General features: G+C 41.2%; 1 protein-coding gene across 1 annotated transcript in view; it reads right to left on the reverse strand.

Moving 5' to 3' along the window:
• DNAH14 (dynein axonemal heavy chain 14) overlaps window positions 1-26761 on the reverse strand; it is a 161325-nt gene that overhangs the window by 34704 nt on the left and 99860 nt on the right. The window contains exons 2-5 of the mRNA XM_044267422.1: window positions 25807-25889; window positions 17393-17553; window positions 8095-8199; window positions 2230-2360 (exon numbers count right to left, since the gene is read on the reverse strand). Of these exons, the coding sequence (XP_044123357.1) occupies window positions 2230-2360; window positions 8095-8199; window positions 17393-17553; window positions 25807-25838 (429 nt within the window). The 5' untranslated portion in view covers window positions 25839-25889. The remainder of the gene's footprint in view (window positions 1-2229; window positions 2361-8094; window positions 8200-17392; window positions 17554-25806; window positions 25890-26761) is intronic.

Here is a 26761-nt window from a genome sequence, read left to right on the forward strand (position 1 = left end):
CAGCCACTTCGTATTAAGAAAATATTTTACATGAAATTTATGTTTTTCACCTTTGAGACTTTCTCATTATTGGAATTTTAAAATCTCAGACCCAGTTTTACTTCTTAAAACAGTTTGTGTCCTCGTTGAAGAATGTCACTGTTTCTCCCTAATTGCCCCAGGTGCTCACTGTCTTGTTTATTTTTAGGATTTATTTATTGGGGGAGAGGGGCACAAGTGGAGGGACAAGCAGACTCCCCACTGAACGTAGAGCCTGACATGGGGCTCAAATCCCATGACTCTGAGAACACAACCTGAGCAGAAACCAAGAGTCAGACACTCAACTGACTGCACCATCGGGTGCCCTGCACGGTCTTCTTTTGACCACTGAGAGGATATGAACCTGGAAACCTTAAGAAATGAGTTTAAAACTACAAGTAAAATGAAATAAGCCTCAGGTGATGATTTGTATAGTACATGGTTTGGTTACAGTTATGTGGCCACTTGAGCCATTTTTGTTCTAATTACTTACAGGAAGTTGAGGATACTAGAAAAAAATTTTTTTAAGATTTTTAAATTTATTTATTTGACAGAGAGAGGGAGATCACAAGTAGGCAGAAAGGCAGACAGAGAGAGAGGGTGGGAAGCAGGCTCCCCACTGAGCAGAGAGTCTGATGTGGGGCTCGATCCCAAGACTCTGAGATCATGACCTAAGCCAAAGGCAGAGTTTTACCCCACTGAGCCACCCAGGTGCCCTGAGGATACTAGAAACTTAATGTAGACACAATTATCCAAATGGGTCATGTATGTAATTAAATCATCCACTTACCAGAAGCATAATATATTCCAACGAAATTACTGGTTTTCAATTAAAAGCAAGTAGTTTTTCGTATTCTCAATCCTTTCTTTATAAACAAATGAAACCTCCATTATCAGTGAGTCCAACATCTGGCTCAGCAATGTATTTTCTAAGCCACCATGCCTGCTACATGCCAGACACCAGGCCACCTGCATTCTTCATTTAATTTTCACAGCTCTCTAAGGTTAAGTACTATTATTTCTAATTTAAGTTCAAAGAAGCTAAAGCTCAGAGAGGTCAGGAACTTGCCCAAAACCACACAGTGAGCACATAAACAGAGATGCAAAACTGGGCAACTCTGCTTCCATTATGCATGTTTCCTTGCTTTACATTAATGCTGTCTCTGACAATGATCCAAAGACCATTTCTCCTCCTGGTAACAGTCTAGAGCAGGGATCAGCAAACTCTGGCCAGAACTAAGTGCCTATTTCTATAACTAAAGTCTCATAGGAACAAAGCCATACCCATTTGGTTATATCTGTTTCCTGTTGCTTTTGCCCTACAGTGAGAGAGCTGAGTAATAACAACAGAGATCAGAGAGCCTGCAAAGCCTAAAATACCACCTGACACTTCTCAGAAAAAATTAGCTGGCCCCTGGTCTAGAACAATGGTTCTTAATTGTGCATCAGAATCATCTGGAGAGCTTCATCAAGTATGGACCACTTATCCACCCCCAGAGTTTCTTTTTTTTTTTTTTAAGATTTTATTTATTTATTTGACAGAGAGAAATCACAAGTAGATGGAGAGGCAGGCAGAGAGAGAGAGAGAGGGGGAAGCAGGCTCCCCGCTGAGCAGAGAGCCCGATGCGGGACTCGATCCCAGGACCCTGAGATCATGACCTGAGCCGAAGGCAGCGGCTTAACCCACTGAGCCACCCAGGCGCCCCCACCCCCAGAGTTTCTGATCCACAAGGTCTGGGGTGGAAATGAGAGTATGTATGGTGGATGAGCTCCCAGATTCTGCGGGTGTGATCTACCCGGGAACTGCCTTCTGAGAATCCTGGGTCTAAAAGTAGTTATGATCCTGCCCAATCTTCCATCTTCTGTCATGAAGAAGGGCACCAGAGGCCGACCTCACTCCTCATGGCTGCTCGAGCCCTCTGCATGTGACCCTGCACATGCTAAACCTTCTCCAAAGAGGAAAGGATAAAGAAATACAAAGATAATGAGATAGAAAATTGGGTACCAGGCAGTAAGAACAAGGATACAATGTTAAAGTAAAGTGATGCCCAATGCTTTCATAAGCATTTACCATGAAACAATGATGCTAATTTGTTATTAATGTAGTAATGGCTAATTTTAATACAATATGTGAGTGAATGAAATTAAGATTAAGGCATAGTTTTAAATATTAACCTTTGTATTACAAAACTGGATAAAACAGAAGAATACCTTTAGAATAATCTTCTGAATTGCAGTTTTGGAACTTTTGTGCTCCAAACAGTGCTGTGGTAACGTCGTTTGCCAACCAAACTTTTCTCTTAGCCTTATAATATGTCTTGTCACATCATCATCCTCTGGTTCTGGTTTAGAACATAAAAAAAGAAATATCTAATATAAGTGTGAGTATGGGCATCACTTAAGGATAATGTATAAATATTCCAAATATTTCTACATAGAGAAAAAATTTAAATGGAAACTCATACTTACACAAAGACTATTTAACTGGAAGAGAAAATATAGCTTAAAATTTAATTTTAATACAAGCTGGAAAAAAGGAATAATATTTTCCATTTAAAAAAGAGATTACAAAGGCCTAATTCCACAATTACACAGGTAGTTGTCACAAGAAGACCCTGGAACAAGAGCCAGTTAGAAGGCTTTTCTTAATAAAAGCTTAAGATGATGTGGAAGCAGTAGGATCAGGAAAAAAGTGATGACCATGCAAGGTGGAAATATTCTTCCCAAACAGTCTCATGCAATACACTTCCCTCCTCCTTCCTTTGTTCCTTCCTCTCTCCCTCCCTTCCCTCCCTCCTTCCTTTCTTCCAAGTAGACTCCACACCCAGCATGCAGCCCAATGTGGGGCTTGAACTCATAACCCTGAGGTCAAGACCTGAGCTGAGGTCAAGAGTTGGACACAACTAAGTGAGTCGCCCAGGTGCCCCTCAGACCTTCTTTCTTGATCTCTTAGCAGCTAATAATTCTCTCCTTCTTGAAACATTCCCTTTTCTTGGCTTTTATTCACCATGCTCTACAACTTGTCCTCTTAGCCCTTCTGCTTTTCTTGATAAAACTAATCATGGGAAGAGAAGCAACCCAGAAACCATGCTGACAAAACTAACAATGCTAAGAAGTTGTTCAGGATTTCTGGTTCTCTAGAAATCACAAACACCAACTGATAAAAACAGCTTAACTCAGGACTAAACAGGATTTGAACTTTTGTATAAAACAAAGTCAGGACCAGTGTACAGACCTACACAACCCTAAGAGTAAATTCTTTTAAACTTGTGTTCTAGGCAACTCACCTGTCTCACCCTAGTCTAGGCCCTATCAATTGCTTATACAGGAAAGAAGTTTAAGATACTTAATTGAAAGGAAAGCTAGTTAATATTAGGTGAGAAGAGAGAAGGGGAGGTGCAGACACTAATATAAGGGACACCACAAAGTATTTATGTCTAGCTGAGAGGTAAGCCATACAGACTAGGATATAACAACGTACACCTATCGAAACCACGGTAGTGCGCTTACAACACAGGAAAACAGATCAGTAGAACCAAGTAGAGACCAGAAATAGGAACATTTACAAAAGACAATCTAGTAAGCAAGAAAAAGGTATTTCAAATCAGTAGAGCAATCATTAGCTGTTCATAAATCATAATGGGAAAGTAGTTAGCCACTTAAAAAACTATGCAATTATATGCAAGTGTAAATTATAGGTGAATTATAGGAGTAAATGTGGAAACAGAAATTACAGAAAATATATGTTCCTGAAAAAGAATTAAAGCATGTTAAAAAAATAATAAATTTGACTTCTTCAAACTTAGCAATTTATAAAGCAGAAAAGCCACCATAAATAAATCTAAAGCATAATTATCAAGTTAGAATGTCTCTAACCTATGTAAGAAGCTAGGGATTAACATCAGATATTTAAAGAGTTCCTACCAATCATAAGAAATAAACATTTTGATATAAAGATGAACAATTTATAGGAAAGACAAATGGCCGGTAAACATACCAAAAAACATTCAACCCCATTAGTAATCAGAAAATTGCAAATTAAAATTACAACATTCTCCCCCATCAGACTTGCAGAAAATTAAGTTAGGAAATATCCACTGCTGGCCAGGGTATTCCTCCTATGCAATACTGCAAAAGCATAAATTAATGCATCCATTCTTGGTGGTGACCTGGCAGATTTAATGAAATGATAGAGACCATTGGAGAATGGAAGTGATTTATGACAAAGTTAAAATAATGATTTTTCAGAATAAGTAGTAAATTTAGAGAAAGTATGTATCCTCCAAAATGCTGGGGGGAAATTTTTCTAAAAAGCCAGATTAATTCATAAATCAAAGATAGGGATACCTGGGTGGCTCAGTTGTTTAAGCAGCTGCCTTTAGCTCAGGTCATGATCCTAGGGTTGTGGGATCAAGCCCCAAGTCAGGCTCCTGGCTCAGAAGGAAGCCTGCTTCTCCCTCTGCCTGCCACTCCCCCTGATTGTGCACTCTCTCACTCTCTGACAAATAAATAAATAAAATCTTAAAAAAAAAAGAAAGAAAATTACAGGTATTTAATAAAATGAGACAATCCATTATGCACCCAACATGGCAGAGTGAGGCACGGTCCTAGCGTGTTGGGTGCATGGTATGAGCCGGGACAGCAATTCTTTCTATCAGAACTACAAGGAGACTAGCCTGTATTCCACTTTCATGGTGAGTCAAGAATATAGGTACCAGAAGTAAGGTCAGGAAATTACAACTTTCAAGAGAAGGTCTTCCAGAAAAAAACCATGGGGGGAGAAAAAAGCAGCATAAAGACATTTATTTTGTCAATGTAGACACAGCCTCTATCTTCTGTTAGAGACGCAATGAAATCTCATCAGTGAACACTGGGCTGGGCTCCCAGTGCCCTCCCCTTCTAATCCACAGCCTTGAAAAAAGCTCTATCACCAGACAGAATCTTCAGCAGGAGTGACAGTGAAGACAGAGCTTAAGGAGGAGTTCCAGCATTTAAGGGTAAAATCACATATCTTTACGAAGAAAATAAAACCTTTCTTTTAAGAAGTTTAAAACAGGCACCTGGGTGGCTCAGGCAGTAAGGGTCTGACTAGTGATGTCCGCTCAGATCATGATCTCAGGGTCATTAAGACAGAGCCCATGTTGGGTTCTGCACTGGTCATGGAATCTGCAAGGGACTCTCGCGCTCCCTCTGCCCCTTCCCTCATTCACTCTCTCTCAAAAAAAAAAAAAAAAAAAAAAAAAGGTTAAAACAGAACTTCTGCTACCTTGGAGTCGGAGTGTAATTGATATTATCCCACCATAGGACTGTGTCTTCCTAATGAAAGATAATATATAAAAACTGTCAAATGAGCCGCACTGCTGGTAAGTACTGTGTCAGCTCCAAGGAGAAGGGTCGCAGCAGACTAGGGACCTCACTGAGAGCTTATAGAACCTGCATAAATATCAATCTTAACATAAGGACTGAGGGGGGCAAAAAGAGAAAAAAGGACATTCTAGACAAAGAATCATCTTAAAAGAAAGAGACAAAGAGTAAATTCCAAAAGCACACATCAACATGAATGATCTCAAAAGGACACAATAAAATGTCACAATCGTACATATTTCAATGCTTTTACTGAAGTATAACATACATACAGATGGTACACATACCATCCGTAGGCATACAGCCTGATGTGTTTCAGACATTAATATAGCCTGGAGCCAGCGCACCCATCATGAAAGAAAGCATCACCAGCCCTCCTGAAGTCCGCCTTGAACCTTGTCCAGTTACTATTACCACTTCAGCCCATTCCCACAAAAGTCACCACTATCCTGCTTTCTCAGATTAGAGATTAATTTTTCCTAGTGTTTACTCTATAGAAGTGGAATTGTACCATGTGTATTCTTCCCCATCCAGCTTATTCTGGTCAACAGGGTATGTGCTTCTGCATAAAATAATGCCACATGTTTTGTGGCTATATTAGTTGTCTATTAATATGGGAGCAACTGTCGTAAAATTTAGAGGTTTAAAACAAAAAAATTTTTTTCACAATTTCTACGGGTGAGTAGCTCAGTTTCCCATAAGGCTGTAATCAAAACGCTGAAGGCTCTCCTGGGCCTGGAGGACGCTCTCCCACACAGACCTGCTGATAGGCCAGAGATCTCAGCTCTTTGCCCAGTGGACCCCTCTATAGGGCCACCTACATGTGTCACAGGAGAGCACACAAGAGAAGGGATCTCTCTAGGCCTATCATGACTTCATGACTTCGTCCTGGAGGGCACATGGCATCGTTCCACCACGTTCTACTTTGTACAACTGCAAACTATCACATCCACTGTATTATTAGCTAGAAATGAGTCACTAAAGTCTGGCCTTTATTTAAAGGGAGAGGAGTAAGGCTCTGACTTTTGAAGGAAGGAGCATCAAAACATATGTGACAAATTTTTAAACTCCCACAATGGACAAATATAAATGTAGACAATACATAAAACCATCCATGGAAAGGACAGTCACCCATGTGAGTGTGACTGTCAGTTGGTCCTACTGTTAACTGTCGACAGGGAGCGGAGAGGGGAGTGCCCTGAGCTACTCACTTTACTTGGGTACCTGCTCTCCACTGCCGTGTAACAGATGACTGCAGACTGGGTGTTTGTTATCGCACAGCATCCAGAGGTCAGATACCTAGCAAATTTTAGCTGGGTCCTCTGCCTAGGGTCTCACAGGGCTGACATGAACATGCTGGCTGATGACGCCTCATCCAGAGACACTGGCTCCAAGCTCCCCTCGGTGCTGGCAGAACTCGTTTTCTTTGTGGCCGCTTGACTGAGGTCCCGGTTTTCCGGCTAACAGTTGGCCCAGGTACCACTGTCGGCTACAGAAGTCTAGTTTGGGGTCCTTGCCCCAGGGCCCTCTCCACACAGGGCCATCTTCCCCTTCAAAGACACCAGCGTGGCATCTGCTACTGCTCTGGTCTCTTAAAGGCTCATCAGATGAGGGCAGGCTCACCCAGGAAAACCTCCTCTTACAACCTTATTACACCTCAGAAATGCCACACAGAATGACCTCGTCCAGGAGCAACGCTCCATCGCACTCGCAGCTGCGGCTCACACTCGCCAGGAGGGGAGGAGACAAGGCCTGTCAGCTTTGTGCCATCGGAGGCATTCATAATAGTGACTATCTTCTTTTCAAAAAAAGGAAGCCTGTTTAAATGAGGGGCCCAGAAGTCTACATTTCAATAGCTTTATGACTAATCTGGCTTGGACCATGGTAAATCAGTGAAACATAGAAAAGTTTCCTTTTTCCTGTCAAACTTAAGATACTAATACAAATAAGAATTTCAGTTATATTATCATATGGTTTCACTTACTTGTGGAACATAAGGCACAGCATGGAGGACATTAGAAGAAGGAAGGGAAGATTGAAGGGCGGGGAGTGGAGGGGGAGATGAATGATGAGAGACTATGGACTTTGAGAAACAAACTAAGGGTTTTAGGGGGAGGAGTGTGGGGAGGGGGTGAGCCTGGTGATGGATATTAAGGAGGGAGGGCACGCACTGCATGGAGCACTGGGTGTTATACACAAACAATGAATCTTGGAACACTATCTCAAAAACTAATGATGTACTGTATGGTGACTAACGTAACATAATAAATAAATAAATAAGAATTTCAGGTATAAAGAAAGTAACCTGGAAAACACGAGAAAAATCAGTTTAAATGAATTATTTGGGGAGTTAAACCCTGTGTCAGAAAAAGATGCAAAAGAATTAAATACAATGATACCATAAAGTTTTACTAAAAGGTTAAAACAAAGCCATATAACTTTATTTAAATTCTATAACCATAACCTCCAGAGATTGTTCCTAATTAAGAACATAGTCAATCTATGTTTTTCAATCTATCGATATTCTAGGTTTTCAATCTATTGATATTCTGGGTTTTCAAGAAGATTTAAAAAAAGCTAACAGTTCTCTAAGCAACCAAACACATAAAATTCAGTAAGACTCTTTCTTCTAAAGTCAGTGTCCTACTCAAACACATAAAACCACACAATTATCTGAAAGAAAATGTCATGTCTTCCAAACAAGCTGTCTACCTGTTGTATCATAGGACACAAGCCTTTTCTTCTTAACTTTTGGACAAGGGTGAGTCTGATCCTTTTTTCCCTTTGATTTCTCTTTCTTCTTAGGAGAAACTGGTTCTGAAGGATCTTGTTGAGTTCCAGTTTTTTGGAAGTAATCTGAAAATAAAAGCATTATTAACTGAGTAACCAGCAAGAGCTATAAATAATACCACAGCCATTCTCCACACCAGGCCATACAGGGGATCATGACACAGTGTCAATTTTTAAGAGTACAGGCTCTGAGTCAGATGCCTTCATTCCAACCAGTTACAAGCTTTGCCACTCAGTGCTGTGATTTACTCTGCAAGTAGCCAGTCAGCCTTTCTTTACCCACCTGCGAAATGGGGACAGTTAGAGTGAGAACCTCATAGAGTGTTACAAGGATTAAGTTAGTTAATATGTTTAAAGCATATAGTCAGGGGCGCCTGGGTGGTTGAGTCAGTGAAGCGTCCACCTTTGGCTCAGGTCATGCTCTCCAGGTCCTGGGATGGAGTTCTGCCTTAGGCTCTCTGCTCAGCGGGGACTCTGCTTCTCCCTCTGCCCCTCCCCCTGCTTGTGCTCACTCTCTCTCTCTGTCTCTCTCAAATGAATAAAATATTTTTTAAAAAGCACATAGTAAGTACTTACAAAGATAAATATTAATTCTATCATTACAATAAATGTGAATTCTCGTGTGAAAAACATGAACAAAAGCTTTTTATCAGGGAGGGCCTACTCTCCCCAGAGTATAGCCCCGTCATTCTGGTGGCTGACACAATACCCCGCCCCACTCTCTAAACACCCTTTCATCTCTAGTGCGCTTCAACCAACCCCTCCCAAGATCACCCCCGAGAGCCTGTCATCACCAGCCTCTCCTTCCAGCCTGCTTGGCGCTCCCGACATCACCATTTTTTTCTTGACGTCATTGGCACCTCCAGTTCACAGCCCCATGACTTTCTACCCATCACCCCCTGCTTCTTTGCCTCTTTCTTTTGATCCCCCTGAAATTATGTTGTCTTTCAATGACACTCTTGCCGGAGCCTCCGCTCTCACTCTTGATCTCATCTCCGTGGCAGAACAGCGGCCCTGGCAGATGCCAGCCCTACGTGCTCAGTGTGCCTGCGCTTGCATACCTCAGAGCTGTTACACAAGGCCCAAACGGGAGTGGACTGCAATCGACTTTAATTGATCACAAATGGCCCCGAACACTTACCATTTGCCTGGCTCCCTTGCTCTTCTGGCTTTGAACGGCTAGCTCAGATGCGCCTCAAACCGCAGCACCTTCACCTTCCCACCCCTCCACTTGACGGATCTTCATGCCTACTACCCAGAGCACGCAAAGGCATCGGACGGGAATTCCTTCAACGTGCTTGTGCTAAGTAAGCCAATGAACCCACCCCAGCAGCATCCTTTCCTCCTGCCCCTCCTGACTTCATTAGGAAGGTGTTTCTCCTCCCATCCAAATCAATCCTTTCCACCCTTGTTTGCAACCCACCCCCTCATGCCTACTCTACTAATTATTTCTCTTCCCCTTCGCATATCAAGCTCCCACCATCAAGCCTGAGCAGCCAACAAGCCTCACCCATTCCTAGACCACATTTCCCTCTAGTTGGTGAATTCTATCTCGCCTTTCTTCACATCATACTTCTCAAAAGAGTTGCATGTGCTCACTCTTCTATTTCCTCATCTGCTCCCACTTCCTAATCTAGTCTAGTTGAGTTTCAGACCTCCACTTAAATAGCACTCAAGTGACCATATAAATTCAATGGGGATTTTCAGTCCCCATTTGACTGAGTATAATTACTTTCGACTGCTCCTTCTTTTTGTAAAATTGAGATATAGCTGACAAATAACATTATTAGTTTCAGCTATATGACATAGTATAATATTTGTACATATTGCAAAAAGATCATCACAACATTCCTCACATAGATGCAATATTTTTGTGGTGAGAACTTTTAAGATTTACTGTCAGCAAATTTCAAATTTACAACACGCTATTGTTAACATTCACCATGTTGTGCATCACGTCCCCATAATTTATAACTCCAAGTTTGTACGCTTGACCACCTTCCCTCATTTTACCCACTCCCAACCCCTGCCTTGGGCAACCACCAACCTATTCTCTGTATTCATGAGTTTAGATTCCACATACAAGTGAGATCATATTGTATTTGTCTTTTGATGATTTGTTTCACTTGGCACAGTGCTGTCAAGGTCCATCTGTTTGTCACAAATGGCAACGATTTCATTTTCTTATGGCTGAATAATCTTCCACTGAATAATCTTCCACTGTATATACATATCGCAGCTTCTTCATCCATCAATAGTTTATTTCTATGTCTTGTAAATAATGTAGCAATGAACATGGGGATGTAATGCATCTTTCTGAGTTGGGTGTTTTCATTTCTTTTAAATAAATATGAAGAAATGCAATTACAAGATCATATGGTATTTCTAATGTCTTGAGGAACCTCCATACTATTTTTTGCAGCAGCTGCCTCAACTTACATTCTCACCAACAGAGCATGAGGGTTCCCTATTCTCCACACTAACTAACACTAACACTAACTATCTCTTCTCTTTTGATACTAGCCATCCTAACAGGTGTGAGGTTATAGCTCATTGTGGTTTTGATTTGCATTCCCCTGATAATTACCTGTTGGCTATCTGCATGTCTTTGGAAAAAAGTCTGTTCAGGTCCTCTGCCCATTTTTAATTGGAGTTTTGGTTCTTTGGCTATTGAGTTGTAGAAGTTCTTTATGTATTTTGGATATGAACTCCTTATTAGATACATAATTTGCAAATATTCTTCCATTTCATAGCCTTTTCATTTTGGTGTTTTCCTTCACTGTGTGGAATTCTTTTGGTTTGATGTAGTCCCACTTGTTTATATTTGCTTTTGTTGCCTTTGTTTTTAGTGTCAAATCCAAAAACAGATCACAGCCGAGACAAATATCCAGGATGTTTCCACCGATGTTTTCTCTTAGGAGCTTCATGCTTTTAATGTATTTCTGAATTTGCTTTGCTAATATTTTACTGAGAATTTCTGCATGTTCATCAGGGATATTGGTCTGTAATCTTTTCCTGCGGCATCTTTGTCTGGTTTTGATATCAGGGTAATACTGACCTTGTAAACTGAGTTTGGAAGTGTTCTCTTATTTTGGGGAAGAATTTGAGAAGGATTAGTATTAACTCTTCTTTGAATGTTTGATAGAATTCACCATTGAAGTCAGCTGGTCTGGACTTGCTTGTTGGGAGGTTTTTGATTACCAATTCAAATTCTTAATACTAATTATTCTGTTCAAATTTTCTAATTCTTCATGACAGCCTTGGTAGGTTGTACGTTTCTAGGAATTTATACATTTATGCTGGGTTATCCAATTTGTTGGTGCATAATTGTTCATAGTGTCTCTTTGTCCCATGGTATCTGCTATACCATCTCCTCTTTCATTTAAGTCTCTGTGTGTGTGTGTGTGTGTGTGTGTGATTCTTGCTAAAGGTCTGTCAACTTTATCTTTTCAAAGAACCATCTTTTAGTGACACTGACCTTTTCTATTGTCTTTTTCGTCTCTATTTCATTTATTTTTCTCTTATCTGTTCTTTTTAAGACTTTATTTATTTATTTGACAGAGAGAGAGAGAGATCACAAGTAGGTAGAGAGAGGTGGGGGGAAGCAGGCTCCCTGCTGGGCAGAGCCCCAGATATAAGGCTCGATCCCAGGATCTTGAGATCATGACCTGAGCCAAAGGCAGAGGCTTAACCCACTGAGCCACCCAGGCGCCCCTGATCTCTGTTCTTTCTTTCCTTCTACTAAGCACTGGCTTTGTTCTTTTTCTACTTCCTCAACTGAGATTTTTCTCATTTATCAAAATAGATGTGTGATGCTATGAACTTCTCTCTTCTAATTGCTTTGCTATATCCTGTAAATTCTGGTATATCATATCTCCATTTTCATTTGTCTCAGGCATTTTTAAAAATTTCTCCTTTGATCTTTTTCTCTGGCTCTTGGTTATGTATTTGTGTGTTTAAGATTTTATTTGAGAGAGAGCATGCACAAGCAGGAGTGGCAGAGAGAGGGGGAGAAGTGCCATGCGGTACTTGATCCTACGACCCTGGGACCATGATGCATTAATGCACTGAGCCACCAGGCGCCCTAGCCCTTGGTTATTTAGTAGCATGTTGTTTAATCTCCACATTTGTGAATTTTCCAGTTTTCTTTTTCTAACATTTCTAGTTTTTGGTTTCTTTTTTTTTTTCCCCATTGTGGCAGAAAAGATCCTTGACATGATTTCAAACTGCTTAAATTTACGGAGACTTGTTTTGTGACCTTGTATGATCTATCCTGGTGAATGTCCATCCCACGAACACTTGAGAAGTTGTGTGTAGTTGGCTGCTTTGGGACGAAATGTTCTACTACACCTGTTAAATCCATCTGGTCTCACATATTAAGACCAATGTTTCCTTATTGTTTTGGTGTATTTTTTTTTTGGTTTGGTTTTTTCTGTCTGGATGACCTGTCCATTGATGTAAGTGCAATGTTGGAGTCCTCCACTGTTCCTGTCTTGTTATCAATTTCTTTTAGGTCTGTTAATCTGAATTTAGGTACCCTTATGTTGAGTTCAGATTTACAAATGTTATATCCTCTTGCTCTATTGGCCCCGTTAGCATTATCATTAAATATTAACCTTGTTTGTCTCTTATTACAATCTATTACAGCCGCAGCTTCTGGTTTCCATTTGTACAGAATGTTTTCCATCCTTTCACTTTAGTCTGTGTGTGTCTGTACAACTTAAGTGAGACTCTCGTAAGCAGCATAGAGATAGGCCTGGTTTTGTTATTTTTAAGATTTTATTTATTTATTTGACAGAGAGAAACACAGCAAGAGAGGGAACACAAGCAGGGGGGGTGAGAGAGGGAGAAGCAGGCTCCCCGCTGAGCAGGGAGCCCAATGCGGAGCTCGATCCCAGTACCCTGGGATCATGACCTTAGCCAAAGGCAGACGCCCAACGACTGAGCCACCCAGGCGCCCCAGGCCTGGTTTTTTAAAATCCATTGGGCCATTCTTTATCTTCTGTTTGGAGAATTAGTACATTTACACTTAAAATAATTAATCATAATTGATTTCTGGCTGTTTCATAATTCCCTTGTTCCTCTCTTCTTCTCTTTCCCTCTTCCTTTGTGATCTGATGGTTTTCCGTACATCTCTCTCTCTTTTGTGTATCTACTATAGGTTTTTTCATTGTCCTAACAAGAGGCTCATATAAAACAACTTAAACAATCTATTTGATAGCAGTGTAAGTTTGAATGCATTCTAAAACTCTACATTTTTACTTCTCCATCCCACATTTTATGTCTTTGATGTTCACAGTTTACATCTTTTTATCCTGTGCATCCATTTAACAAATTTTGTGTTTACAGTTCTTTTTACTACTTTTATCTTTTAACTTTCAAACTAGCATGTAAGTGATTAACCTCCCCCACCCCTTACATTATTCTCCCAGACTGTGGGTGCACCTCAGTATGCTAGCTCTGCTCTGTACCCTGGGGGGAGAAGCAGCCTGTTAGAATGGTTTCTCCACTTGTAACAGTTCAGCAGGACTCACATGTACAAACCCCCAAGGTCACCAGAGCCAGGAGGTCAAAAGGCATCTTCCTAGGTGGCAGATGCAAAAATCAGGGTGCCAGACCAGTTCACAAGCTCCCACCCCAGAAGATTCCAGTGACCCAGAATGAGGCAGAAGGAGAGCACCAAGATGGTGCCCACTGGGTTCTGTCCCCCGACAGGACCTTGGTAGGCTCGAGATGTCTTTGGGGACAGCATCTCGGTAGTGCCAAATAAGAAGCCTGTACTACAGGTTCAAGCTCCAGGACAAACCAACAGACCCCTTTCCCAGAAAGACTGCAGGTATGTTTCAGGCTGCTGTGTCTAGGCTGGGCCCTGGGTGGAGCCAGTTAAGAACTCTTCCTCCACTTACTACAGGACTATGGCACCTGTGCGTGTAAGCCCTCTGGCCACCAGTCAAGCCACCTAGTGGTAACCCCAGGGTGGCAGCCACAAAATTCAGGGTGCCAAAGAAGTGTACATGCTCCTTTTTGGGAGATACCTGGAGAGAGGGAGAGGGTGAGGACAGCATCTGCCAGCCTCTGTTTTTAGACAGCATTTCAGTAGGCCCTTGAATGTGTGTTACATCAGATGCCTGATGCTCAGAGTGAAGCTTTAAGATAAGCAAATAGGCCTCCTTCACTGAAGGTCTTAGTCACCCACCTACCTCTGTGCTGGGCCCAGGGTGGCGAGACTGCAGCCCTTTAAGAACTGTTTCTCAGTTCAGTGTAGCCTTGTAGGTCTTATGGATCAAAGCCCTTGGTTTCAAAGCTAACTGTTTTGGGAGCCCATTGCTAAGGCACAGGTCTTAAAAGTTGAGGTGCCCAATGTGGGGGTTCCAACTCTTTGCTCCTCAGGGAGCACCTCAGGATTGTGAGCTCCCTCCTGATTGTGGGTTGCTGCACCACGGGTAGGGTTTATGGTGAGGTTGTGTCTTACCCACTCCTACCCATTTTGATGTGGCTTTTTTCTTCATTCACCCCAAGTGTAGGGCTCAATCAGCTAGTTTTGGGGTGTCTTCTCAAGGGAATTGTCACATATGTGGCTGTAGATTTGGTGTGTCTGTGTAAAGAGGTGAATTCAGGATCCTTCCTGAATCCCTGAACCAGGACCTACTCCTTCGTTTTTGATACCATTTCTTACTCCAGCATCTGTGACACCCCACAGCCATCTCTTGCTTGCCATCCTCTCTAGCCTGACTCTGACCATTCCCATGTGTGCACTGCAGCCACCCTCCTCTCTCCGGGTCAGAGCTGCTGTAGTTCTGTGGCCCTGATTCTGTGTCACTTCATACACTTCCCTTAGGCAGTCTCTCACTCGTGGCCATGCCTTAAGTTTCCACCCACATAATAACTCCAAATGCATCATCTCAGCCCTGGCTTCTCTGAGCCCCAAGTACACACAGTCAACTGCTCCCTTGACATCTCCACTGGAATGGATGGAAGGTAGCCCAAATGCAACATGTCTCAAACTGAACCATGATCTGTCCCCAGACGCCACAAACCCTGACCCTTCTTCAGGGCTTCCTATCTCAGAGAATGGAACCACCATTCATTAACCAAACAACCCAGAAACCTAACTATCATCTCTGACACCACCTCTCTCTCTCCAACCCATCACCATAATTGATAATCCCACCTTCAGAATATCCAAAACCTCTTAACTGAGCTCCCTAAATCAATTCTTGTTTACTTCCAATCTATTCTTTTTTTTTTTTTAAGATTTATTTATTTATTTGACAGACAGAGATCGCAAGTAGGCAGAGAGGCAGGCAGAGAGGGGTGGGGGGAAGTAGGCTCCCTACTGAGCAGAAAGCGCAGGATCCTGGGATCATGACCTGAGCTGAAGGCAGAGGTTTTAACCCACTGAGCCACCCAGGTGCCCCATCTTCCAATCTATTCTTAATCTATAGCCAGAGTGATCTCTGCAAAGCAGAAATCTGATCATGTTAACTCTTTGTGTAAGCCTTCCTGTGACTTTTATCTTCACGGTATAATGCCCCGATCCTTAACAAAGCCAACGAGCCATTGCTCCGCCTGGCCCTTGTATTCCCATCCAGCCTTATATTCCTATCCAGGCTTTTATTTCTGCCCCTCTTTACTGAGGAAAGTAACAGAAGGGTCAGAGGACTTCTACTTTCCACTTTGCTGGAAAGGAAGCTACGTCAGGCCTGCAAACACTTAACTAGAAGGCCCAGGCACTCCCTCTGTTTTAATCCGTCAGAGAAAAGAGTATCGCCCAACACATGCCAAAGTTCTTAGGCTCCTTCAGAACATCAAACATACCCATATTCAGACACAGACTAAAGACAATTACAGAAAGCACCTACATGCTCTGGGTATATACTTAATAAGAAATATAAGAAGAAATGTATTGTTATTTAAAATCATCAAGCTGTAGTCTAGTCCACAAAGGGAACACTAATTTTGGCAGAACCCCAAACACCTGAAAAGCAACAATATTTAAAGGTCAGAGGAATAAAGATCCATGAAAGAGACCAAAAGAGAGGAGACAGAAAAGTACAAAGAAAGCCAAGAGAGTAGTATCCTCAAAGTCAAGGGGAAAGAAAGGAAGGAAGGGACTCCTGAGTTGGTTTATTCGAGACAGGTAAGCCTGCAGTAGGTTTGTGCACTGACAAAGAGCTGTTAGAATGGAAGACAACCCCACATTCCTGAGCACGTGGCAGAAAAGGAGCTCCAGAAGTGAGACAAGTACAGAAATGGGACTGCGGAGCTGCAGGTTACAGGATTCCCTTTGATTCCTTCTATTTTTATTATTTTTATTATTTTTTTTTAAAGTAGGAAGCATAATTGAAGAGGAGAGGTTAAACTGTGACAGTGTAAAGAGATGCGGTGAGTAATGAGAGGCAAAGCTGAAGGGAGGCATAAAGGGCCCCAGGCAGTGTTGAGCACCCCCGCCCCCCAACCGCTCCTGGAGACCATGATTTGTGAAGAACAAACCCACAGAAGTGTGACAGGTTTCTGCAAAAAGGCTTAGTGGTACGGGGTGGAGGCATGCAAAATTGACAATTCTGCCAACCCTGGAGCAGAGGAGAGAAGTGGAAGGGGTTAAGGACGCTGCTAATAGGCTGCTGGAGGGAGAAGGGGGCCATGGAAGGAGATCAAAGACCAACCTTCAGAAAAGCGAGGAAAGGAAAGAGCTGGATAAAAAAGGAAGTGCGGTGAAAAACTGTTTTACATACTGCTGATGGTGCAGTTGGGACAGGTGGAGGGAAGGATGACAAACAGCAGGAGTCTGGGGAGGAGTAGCAGGATCCTGACAGATAAGCGCACAGAGGTCACAGACCAGCCAGAAGGCATTGGGGCCTTCAGGGAACGTGACCCAACTTTAGGGTCCTCACCTCACACAAACCCTAAGAAAGATGACATGTGAAGAAGAGTGATGTGAACTCTAAGATGCTCCAGAAATGTCAGATATTCTTGGCGGTGGGAACAATACCACTATTGTTATTTTATAGTGATGACCAGTATTTAGATTACTGTCCCTTTAAGAGACAAGCTCTGCATCGGAAGATCTCACCGAAGGTCCTGGTTAACAAAATTGGTAAAGCACCAAACCTTGTACTTTGAAAGTAAACTAGTATTGCAATGTAGCTTACTGGTTTTTTAAGTTAATGCCATGACAACTTCCTTCCATGTTCATAAAAGAAAACATAGATTGGCTTGCCTGGATAGTAGTAATCTTGATAGAGTTCAGTTTCCTCTGACTTCAGGGCAGAAAGCGTTCTGAGTGTTTGGTATTTCAAGGTTTCTTTTTCTGCTGCTTTAGCTGGTTGATATTCTGACGGTGTGACACCTTCATATTCTTGCCTTTCTCGTTTCTGAAGTCTAGTATGACAAAGAAAGTAAGACGCTATGGTCAACAGCCTCTAGGACTTAAGTTTAAATCTTTATACTGTACTTTACAATACAATATCTATCTTTCCAAACAATGTTTTTAAAGATTTTATTTATTTATTTGAGAGAGAGAAAGAACACAAGCAGGGGAGCACTAGAGGGAGAGAAAGAAGCAGGGTCCCTGCCGAGCAGGGAGCCCGATGTGGGACTCAATCCCAGGACTCCAGGATCATGACCTGAGCTGAAGGCAGACACTTCCACTCAGCCACCCAGGCACCCCTTTCAAACAATTTTTGATACACTTTTCAAAAAGTAGCTCTGAGGGCACCTGGGGGGACTCATTCAGTTAAGGAATGACTCTCGATCTGAGGTGAGGTCTTGATCAGGGTTGTGAGTTCAAGCACCGCCCTGGGCTCCATGCTGGGTGTGGAGCCTACTTAAAAGTTAAGAAATTTTTTAAAGTAAATAAATGAATAATAAAAAAATATATAGAAAGCATATCTGAAACAAGGAGAGTCTAGAGAAATGTAAAAGAGGTCTGATATTGTCATGGCTGGAAAGGACTTAAGAATCGTCATCTAACTTAAAAGAAGGAAGAAATATAAACCGATTCGCAGCAATGTGAGGTCAAAATAGTTTTTGAAGTTCTGTACTCACATATTACCTTTCCTTATAAAACCAACAACAACAACAACCCTTACCAAGACTAAAACCAAAACCTTTTCACGATACATTAGCCAACTGCCTATTTGTAAACGTTTTAAAAAACCCTTTCCATAAGAACAGAATCCACAATCAGTGCCTACAGCTGACTTACGTGGCAGAGCACATTTTTGCAAGGTGGAGGAAATGCAGGGCTCCGAAGAGCCTCATGTGCCGCTCAGTGGGCAAAACTTCCCACTGGTGTATTAAACGAAAATATGTAATCACATGAATAAGGAGGCAAACTTTCTCTTCAAAGGCAGAACGCAACTTCTTCACACTTGCTCGTGGATGGTATCAGGTATTTCTTAAATCTTTCTCCCTCGAGCGCTCTGAGTCCCTTTTGGTTTATAAACACCTTGAACAGTTTCCTCTTCACTGAAATGTCTAATCCACATTCTTTCTTTTTTTAATAATGAATTATATACTATTTTCTTAACAATGTTTAGGAGTTCTTTTCACATTTTATATAGTAATCTTTTGTCATTTTACATGTACTAAAAATCTCTTCTGGTTTGGGCTCAACTTTTCATATTCTTGACGAAGTCTTCATAAATCAAGTTCTTACTTTAATATAACCTAATTTATCTATCTTTGCATCTCTAATTTGTGTTTACTTTTAAGAAGTCTGTCCTTACTCCAATATTAACAAAATTCTTTTTTACTTTTACCAAATAGTTTAAAAGTTTTGCCTTTTGCAATTCTTACACTTCATCCTTGAGTCTGGGCTATGATGTGAGGAGCAGATCCAATTCTCCCCGCCCCCACCCCATAAAGATATGCAATAGTCACCACACATTACTAACACCCCTACCTTTTCTTCCCTGACCTGTAACTCCAGATATACAATTATATACAAGTCTGCATCACTCCAAATGTATACAATTATCTACCCCTGGTTCTTTATTTTTGTCTGTCCTCGTTTTTCTGTCCCACTGCTTTAATTGCTAGAGTTGTCATAGCTATAAGTTCATGCCTTCAAATTTCTTTTTCTTAAAGAGTGCTTACATATCTTTGGCCTTTTGCTTTTCCATATAAATTTTGTTGCATTCTCAATTAAATTTTGTAATCTTCTCTACAAAGATCATACTGATGCCTTTTCCTAGGTACTGGATTTTTTATTATTATACTATACACTACCATTATTATAAATGGTAGTGATGGTTAAAATTAAATTTTCAATCTACTGCTGAACTATAGGAATGAAATTCACTTATGCTGATTTTAATCTAGAAGTCTTGCCAAATTAAATTCAATTATTAATTATAAAACAATTATTTTGTACTTTTATTACTAGAGATCATATAAATGATTATGGTTTCTCTTTTTCAAAACTTCCAGCTTTCATTTCTTTTTATCTTTTTTTTTTCTTGCTTACTGCTTTAGGACCTTTAATAGGATGTCACACAGAAGTGGCAATAGCAAGTATCCTGGCCACTTTTCTCAACATAAGAGGAACACTTTTAACACTTGCCCATTAAAAATATTTGCTTCAAAATCTAATTTGTCTGATATGAGAATCGCTACCCCAGCCTTCTTTTGAGGCCCACTGGCATGAAAGATGCTTCTCCATCCCTTCACTTTCAGTCTGGGTGTATCTTTAGGTTCAAAATGGGTCTCTTGTAGACAACATATGGATGGGTCCTGTCGTTTTATCCAGTCTGCAACCCTGTGCCATTTTATGGGCACATTTAGGCCATTCACATTGAGGATGATTATTCATAGATACGTTTTTATTGACATCGTGTTACCTTTGAAGTCTTTCTTTCTGTAGATTGTCTCTATATTTCTGTTCAATGCTATTCTTGGGCTTTTTCCTCTTTTATAGAACCCCCCTTAATATTTCCTGCAGTATCAACTTGGTGGTTGCATAGTCTTTTAAGCCTTGCCGGTCTTGGAAACTCTTTATCTCTCCATCCATTTTAAATGTCAGTCTTGCTGGATAAAGTATTCTTGGCTGCATGTTCTTCTCATTCAGCGCCCTGACTATATCTTGCCAGCCCTTTCTGGCTTGCCAGGTCTCTGTGGAGAGGTCTGACGTTATTCTGATGGGCTTTCCTCTGTACATAAGAATCTTCTTTGTCCTAGCTGCTTTCAAGAGGTTCTGTCTACAATTATAATTCTTCATTCTTACTATTAGGTGTCTCGAGGACTTTTAAGAATCTGTAATCTTGGGGGGAAACCGTTCGGCCTCTAGTACATGAACGCTGGTTCCATTCACGAGATTCGGAAAATTTTCACGAAGAACTTGTTCCACTCTATCTTCTAGACTTCTTTCTTTCTCCTCCCCTTCAGGGATTCCAATAATTCTGACGTTGGAACGTTTCATGGCATCATTTATTTCCCTGATTCTGTTTTCGTGGCTTCTAAGCTGTTTGTTCCAGGCTTCCTCCTGATCCTTTCTCTCTATCTGTTTGTCCTCCAGATCACTAATTCTATCTTCTGTCTCAGTTACTCTAGCTTTGAGAGAATTTGATTAGATTGGAACTCATTGAGAGCATTGTGAAGCTCATCCCTGGAAGCTTTCAGCTCTTCCCTAATATTGAAAACATGATCTCTGGTCGTTTTCAGTTCAGCCCTAATTAATTCCATTTGGTCACCCATGGCTTTCTCCAACCTAGCTATTGCTTGGATAATTGTTAGCCTGAATTCTCTTTCCGACATATTGTCTATGTTGATAGCCGTTAGCTCTGTTGCAGAAGGTCCATCCTCTGTATTTTTCTTCTATTGGGCATTCCTCCTCCTAGTCATTTTGGTGAGAGATGGCTAAATGGGTGTAGCTGGATGTATCGACCATGGTGCAGTCAAGGTGCACCCTGGAATGCTTCTGAGCAATCAGGGTTCCCCACCCAAGTGAAAGGAAAAAGAAAAAAAGAGAGAGGGAGAGAGACAGGAACGAAAGGTGAGATAAAAGAGAAGGTTCAGCCCAAATGGGCCCCAAGGTAAGATTTATGAAGTATACAAACAACAGACAAACAAAAAGACTGATAAAAGTATATGACAAGAGAAAAAAATACATATATATATGCATATATATATATATGCAAATAAAGGAAGAACCTCGTCAAAAAGAACCCCAAGTGTAAGATTTATATACTATCAGGACAAATACAAAAACACAGAAATACTAGTGGAAGAAAAAGATGGGAGAGTGGTTGTAAATTCTCAGTGTGGGTGAGAAAGGTTGTTTTGATTCTTCCTGGATGTATCTTGATATCTTTGTTAAAGGATTCAACTTTCCTAAGATAAAGGGGGATTAGGAATTGGTGGCTACGGTCGCCAAACTGTGGAAAGAACCAAGATGCCCTTCAACGAATGAATGGATAAGGAAGATGTGGTCCATATACACTATGGAGTATTATGTCTCCATCAGAAAGGATGAATACCCAACTTTTGTAGCAACATGGATGGGACTAGAAGAGATTATGCTGAGTGAAATAAGTCAAGCAGAGAGAGTCAATTATCATATGATTTCACTTATTTGTGGAGCATAACAAATAGCATGGAGGACATGGGGAGTTAGAGAGGAGAAGGGAGTTGAGGGAAATTGGAAGGGGAGGTGAACCATGAGAGACTATGGACTCTGAAAAACAATCTGAGGGTTTTGAAGGGGCGGGGGGGTGGGAAGTCGGGGTACCAGGTGGTGGGTATTATAGAGGGCACGGATTGCATGGAGCACTGGGTGTGGTACAAAAACAATGAATACTGTTATGCTGAAAGTAAATTTAAAAAAATAAATAACTTTTAAAAAATATTTGCTTCAGGGGCGCCTGGGTGGCTCAGTGGGTTAAACCTCTGCCTTTGGCTCAGGTCATGATCTCAGGGCCCTGGGATCGAGCCCCGCATCTCTGCTCAGCAGGGAGTCTGCTTCCCCGTCTCTCTCTCTGCCTGCCTCTCTGACCACTTATGATCTCTCTCTGTCAAATAAATAAGTAAAATCTTAAAAAAAATTGTTTCAGAATGTAAAAATAAAAAATAAATAAATACATTTGCTTCAGGTTTTTGGCAAATGCCTTTCATCATGTAGTTTGCTAAGCGTTGTGATGGTGATGGGGATAAAGCACCTGTCCTGATGAGCATGAAGAGATAATGCATTTTATCAAATACTTTCTTCCTTTAATTTATTAATGGTAATTGATATTGATGCATTTTCCAATGTTGAACTAACCTCGCAGTTTTTAGACAAGCTGCTCAATCTGATCTTGGTGTATCATCCAATTTGATATCCTATTATAACCTGCAGGTTAGCATTTTATTTCGGGTTTTCTGTTTCTAAGAATGTGAATGAAACTGACTTAAAAGATTGTATAAACTGGGGTGCTGGGTGGCACAGTGGGTTGGGTGTCCTGACTCTTGGTTTCCGCTCAGGCTGAGTCCTCAAGACCATGAGATGGAGCCCACCTCAGCTCCAAGCTCAGCACAGGGTCTGCTTAAGTTTCCCTCTCTGCCTCTTCCCTTTCTGCCTCCTTTTGCCCCTCCCCTCCATGTGCATGCATGATTTAGGCACTATTTTCCCTTTTTCTGTTCTGTGGAAGAAGTTGTATAAGATTGGAATTCTCCATTTCTTGAGTTTCTTTTAAAACTCATAACCTGGTAGAAACTCAGAAACTCTGGAAACCTGCCTGAGCCTAGTATGTGTGGTGGTGGTGGTGGTGGTGGGGAGTTAGGGAGGTGGTCATGATTCATAATTACAAATTCGACAATTTTAGTGGATGAAAAGGAATGAAATCTTGCCCTTTGCAATGATGTGGCTGGAACCAGAGAGTACTGTACTAAGCAAAATAAGTCAGAGAAAAACAAATACCATATGATTTCACTCATACGTGGAATTAAGAAATAATTAAGAAATAAATCAAATGAGCAAAGGGGATCAAAAATGAGAGAGAGCCAAATCAAGAAACAGACTCTTAACACTGATGGTACCAGAGGGGTGGGGGTCGGGGGGGGCTGGGCAGAACAGGTGATGGGGATAAAGCACGTGTCCTGATGAGCACTGTGTCCCATGGAGGTGCTGAACCACTATATTGTACACCTGAAACAACTGTAACACTGTATGCCAACTAACTAGAATTTAAATAAAAACAGCAAAGTTCCCCTTGCCTATTACTTATTGAGCCTATTTTATTCATATTTTTCTTAAAACTTCTACATTTTGTTTCAGACTAATTGCCATGAAAGAGTTAATTTTCTCATCTCTAACTGCAGATGGCTCTGCTCTGAGGGTCTCCCATTCTGGCCTCCTGAGTAGTGCTCACAGACCCACTGCCCCGCCCCCCTGCGCAGACAAAGCGAGCACATGCTAAGCGGTGTTGAGCTGTGCAGTGTCACAGCCTAACCGTCCCTGGGTGACTCTCTTTTTCCTGCTCTGGTCTGTCAAAGATTTGCCAATGTGATTGACAGCTGTTGCTTTTCCTGATTTTCTCTCTCTTTGATTTCTATTTTCTTAGTTTTTGATACTGTTTATCTTCTTCCCTCGATTTTCTTTTGGCTTATTCTGCTCAATTTTTCCCCTTAACTTCTTAGAATGGATCATTACCTCATTAATTTTTCAGCCTATCTTACTAATGTAAGCTGTAGGACTATAAACTCTCCACACAACAGAACAGGCACCACCATACCACCTCTAAGTGTGAAAGGATTAGTGGGCCAGGTTCAGCAACTACCTCTCTTCTTTGTTTCTTGCTTTTCTAGACTTAGTTCTACTTTGTTTCCTCCTGGGTGGGGGTGGGGGAGTCTTTCAGAAATGTTTGTTTGTCAGACATCATGTTTCATTTCCAAACCGCAGAGTGGTTTTCCTAGTTAATCTCTTGTAATTGATGTCTACAGTGATCAAGGAGTATGTGATCTATTGAGATGTCTTGAGAATTTGTTTAAACAAGTTTTATGGTCTCGAATGGTGAAGTCTTGTAATTGTTCCCTATGACCCAGAAGATAATATGGAAGCATCTTTCTTCTTTCATCTGTTGGTAACTTTTTGCTTCCCAAGATGTTTCCACACATGCATTTAATCCAGTCTGACATTTAAAAAAAAAAAACAAAAATCGAAGTCTAGCCCATTTGCATTTACTGTGATTACAGGCATTTTTGGAATTTATTTCTATCTTATTTTTGTCTCCTAACATAAACCTTTTCTTATCTTTACTCTCATACCTTCTATACCTTTCCCTTTTCCCTTGTGGAAAACTTCATCAGCTTTATCTTTCACCTATTCTATCTCCATTTCTGCTATTATATATTTAATTTCCAAAAGCTTTTTTTTTTTTTTTCTCCAAATGTCCCCTATTTTTTATTCTCTTAAAGCTATTTTCTTTGGTCACCTGACAATCCAGGATAGACCTGTGCTGGTTGTTACTGAACATTTCTTCTCCATGTAGGGTCTATTTTCTCCAGGTTTCTGTGATTTGAGTTTCCATCAAGCTATAAGCTTTCCTCAAATGATCATGGGTCATCTATTCGTATTTAAGAATCATCACTGAGACAGCAATGAGACCACTCTTCATGCACTGACAGGAATCTGCCAACTGACAGATTTCACTGTGGGGTAATGCTTAGTTGAGGTTTTCCCAACCGGCTTTCCAGTACCCTGGCCAGTTTCCCAGGGTACAACGTGCTTAGATTTTGGCTGTGAGCTTCCTCAAAGTCCAGCAGAAGAAGAATACTAAGGTCCCCTATGATCTGGGTACAATAATGGGTGCGATACTCTCACTGTGTCTGGTGCCCCTGCATCCTGGATGTCTTCTGCTGGAATGAAGGAAGGAACACTCTCTTGGCTGAGAGAGGTGAAGGAAGGGGATCTGTGCTCTAAGCACTGCTTCTATGAACTTCCAGGTTACTGCTTTTGCTGCTGCTGCCACCTGGAGAGGATCCTTCCAGGCGGGGTTGTGGGGACAGCAGGCAAGAAGCAGCTGCCTCTGGGCTTCACCTCTGCCACCTTAGGTTTGTACTGTTTGCTCTGCAAAATTAGTGATCACTTATCCTTCCATTTCTGAGCTTCCAAAAAGACACTGGCAGTTCTTTCGTCTTTTGTGTTTTTGTCTCTTCTCACCTTCTCTTGTGGATTTATTCTTTTTGATAATTTGGTAGGATTTCAGAAAGGAGAGCAGGAAGAGCATAGTTCAACCCATCAGACTTAATAGAAGCCAAGTTTCTTCAAGCACTTCCTCACTCCATTATACTCTTCCTGAGTGGACACTGATCCACCAAGACAAATGTGAAAAAGGAAGCAAGCATATGAATCTCTCTAACCTCTTCTCCATCTGCCCACACCTAACCACCTTTGGCCCTTCTGGGGTTTCCCAGCTCTTGGTTAACCTCTCATTTTCAGCAACTTCCTTCTCATCTTTTTGGTATATCCAAGACTGCTCTGGGGGAATGAGCTGGTATTAATCTGCCTATTTTACCAGGAACGCCTCCCTGAGGTTTGCTAAACTCCGGCACCCTCATCCATTCCTCAAAAGACATTGTCCATTCTTCATTGTCAGAATGGCTTACCACTATTACCACATGTTGTTGAAATTTTAATTTTATTAGATTTTACCTTACCTTTCTTTTGTGTTGCTTTTCTCCTTGTCCATGTCTTGATTTATTGTCGTCAAATCAACTGGTATATTTTTGATTTTTTTTTCCTAGACAGAATTATGAGGTAACAGGCTGTAAGAAATATGTTCACGTTACTTTTTAAACATAAAAGTTGCTTTCACAGCTGTGACTATCAGTTTCAAAACTGCAAAAAAGTTGGTTCTCAACTTCCCACTAGGCTTAATTGAATATCTCCATCACCTTCAAGTGTTTCCGCCATATAGTGTGATTCCCAGACCCTTCACTATGCTAGTTACCCTTCTCAGGGCAGCCTCCGTACTGTCTACCTCCATCTCTAAGGCAAGGTTTTCTTTCTTACTTGATGGGTTCATGTACATACAATTCTAATTTACCTTAAATTCTATATTGAAGAGGATGCTAAGTTTTAAGATCCTCTCCTCAAGGAATATCATCAGAAAGAATGTAGGGAATTCAATGGAACTGGTGGCCCGAGGTGTTAAACGTATTTCACCATTCACTAAGTACTAAAAGTCCATATCCATATGCTACTAGCATTCTTCAGACAGAACAGAAGGGAGTGGGTTTTGAAATATGGAAAAGAAGAGTTCTCTTTCTGATTTCTGAGGGAACTCTAGCCTCCAAATAAAGAAAATGCACTGCATAGGCATGGAACTATACTCTATCTAAAGAAGCCAAGATGTAGCCTAGAATCAATGGAATCAATGTAGGGTAGGAAAAGCTTTAATTGTCAAGTCAATAGCATCAGACAAATCAAATATGACAGACTGAAATGGGCCAGAGGCAAGAGGAGTTCTTACTGACATAGAAATGATAGAAATTTCCACATCAGAAATGAAGCCAACAACTACACTATCAATGCAGGACTGGTCTATCTGGTGGTGAGACTCAGGGTGTAGAAAGGGTCCTGATCAGATCCCAAGAGCATCAAGATTGGCCA

Source organism: Neovison vison, chromosome 10 (genome assembly GCF_020171115.1).
Source record: "Neovison vison isolate M4711 chromosome 10, ASM_NN_V1, whole genome shotgun sequence".
Lineage (NCBI taxonomy): Eukaryota > Metazoa > Chordata > Mammalia > Carnivora > Mustelidae > Neogale > Neogale vison.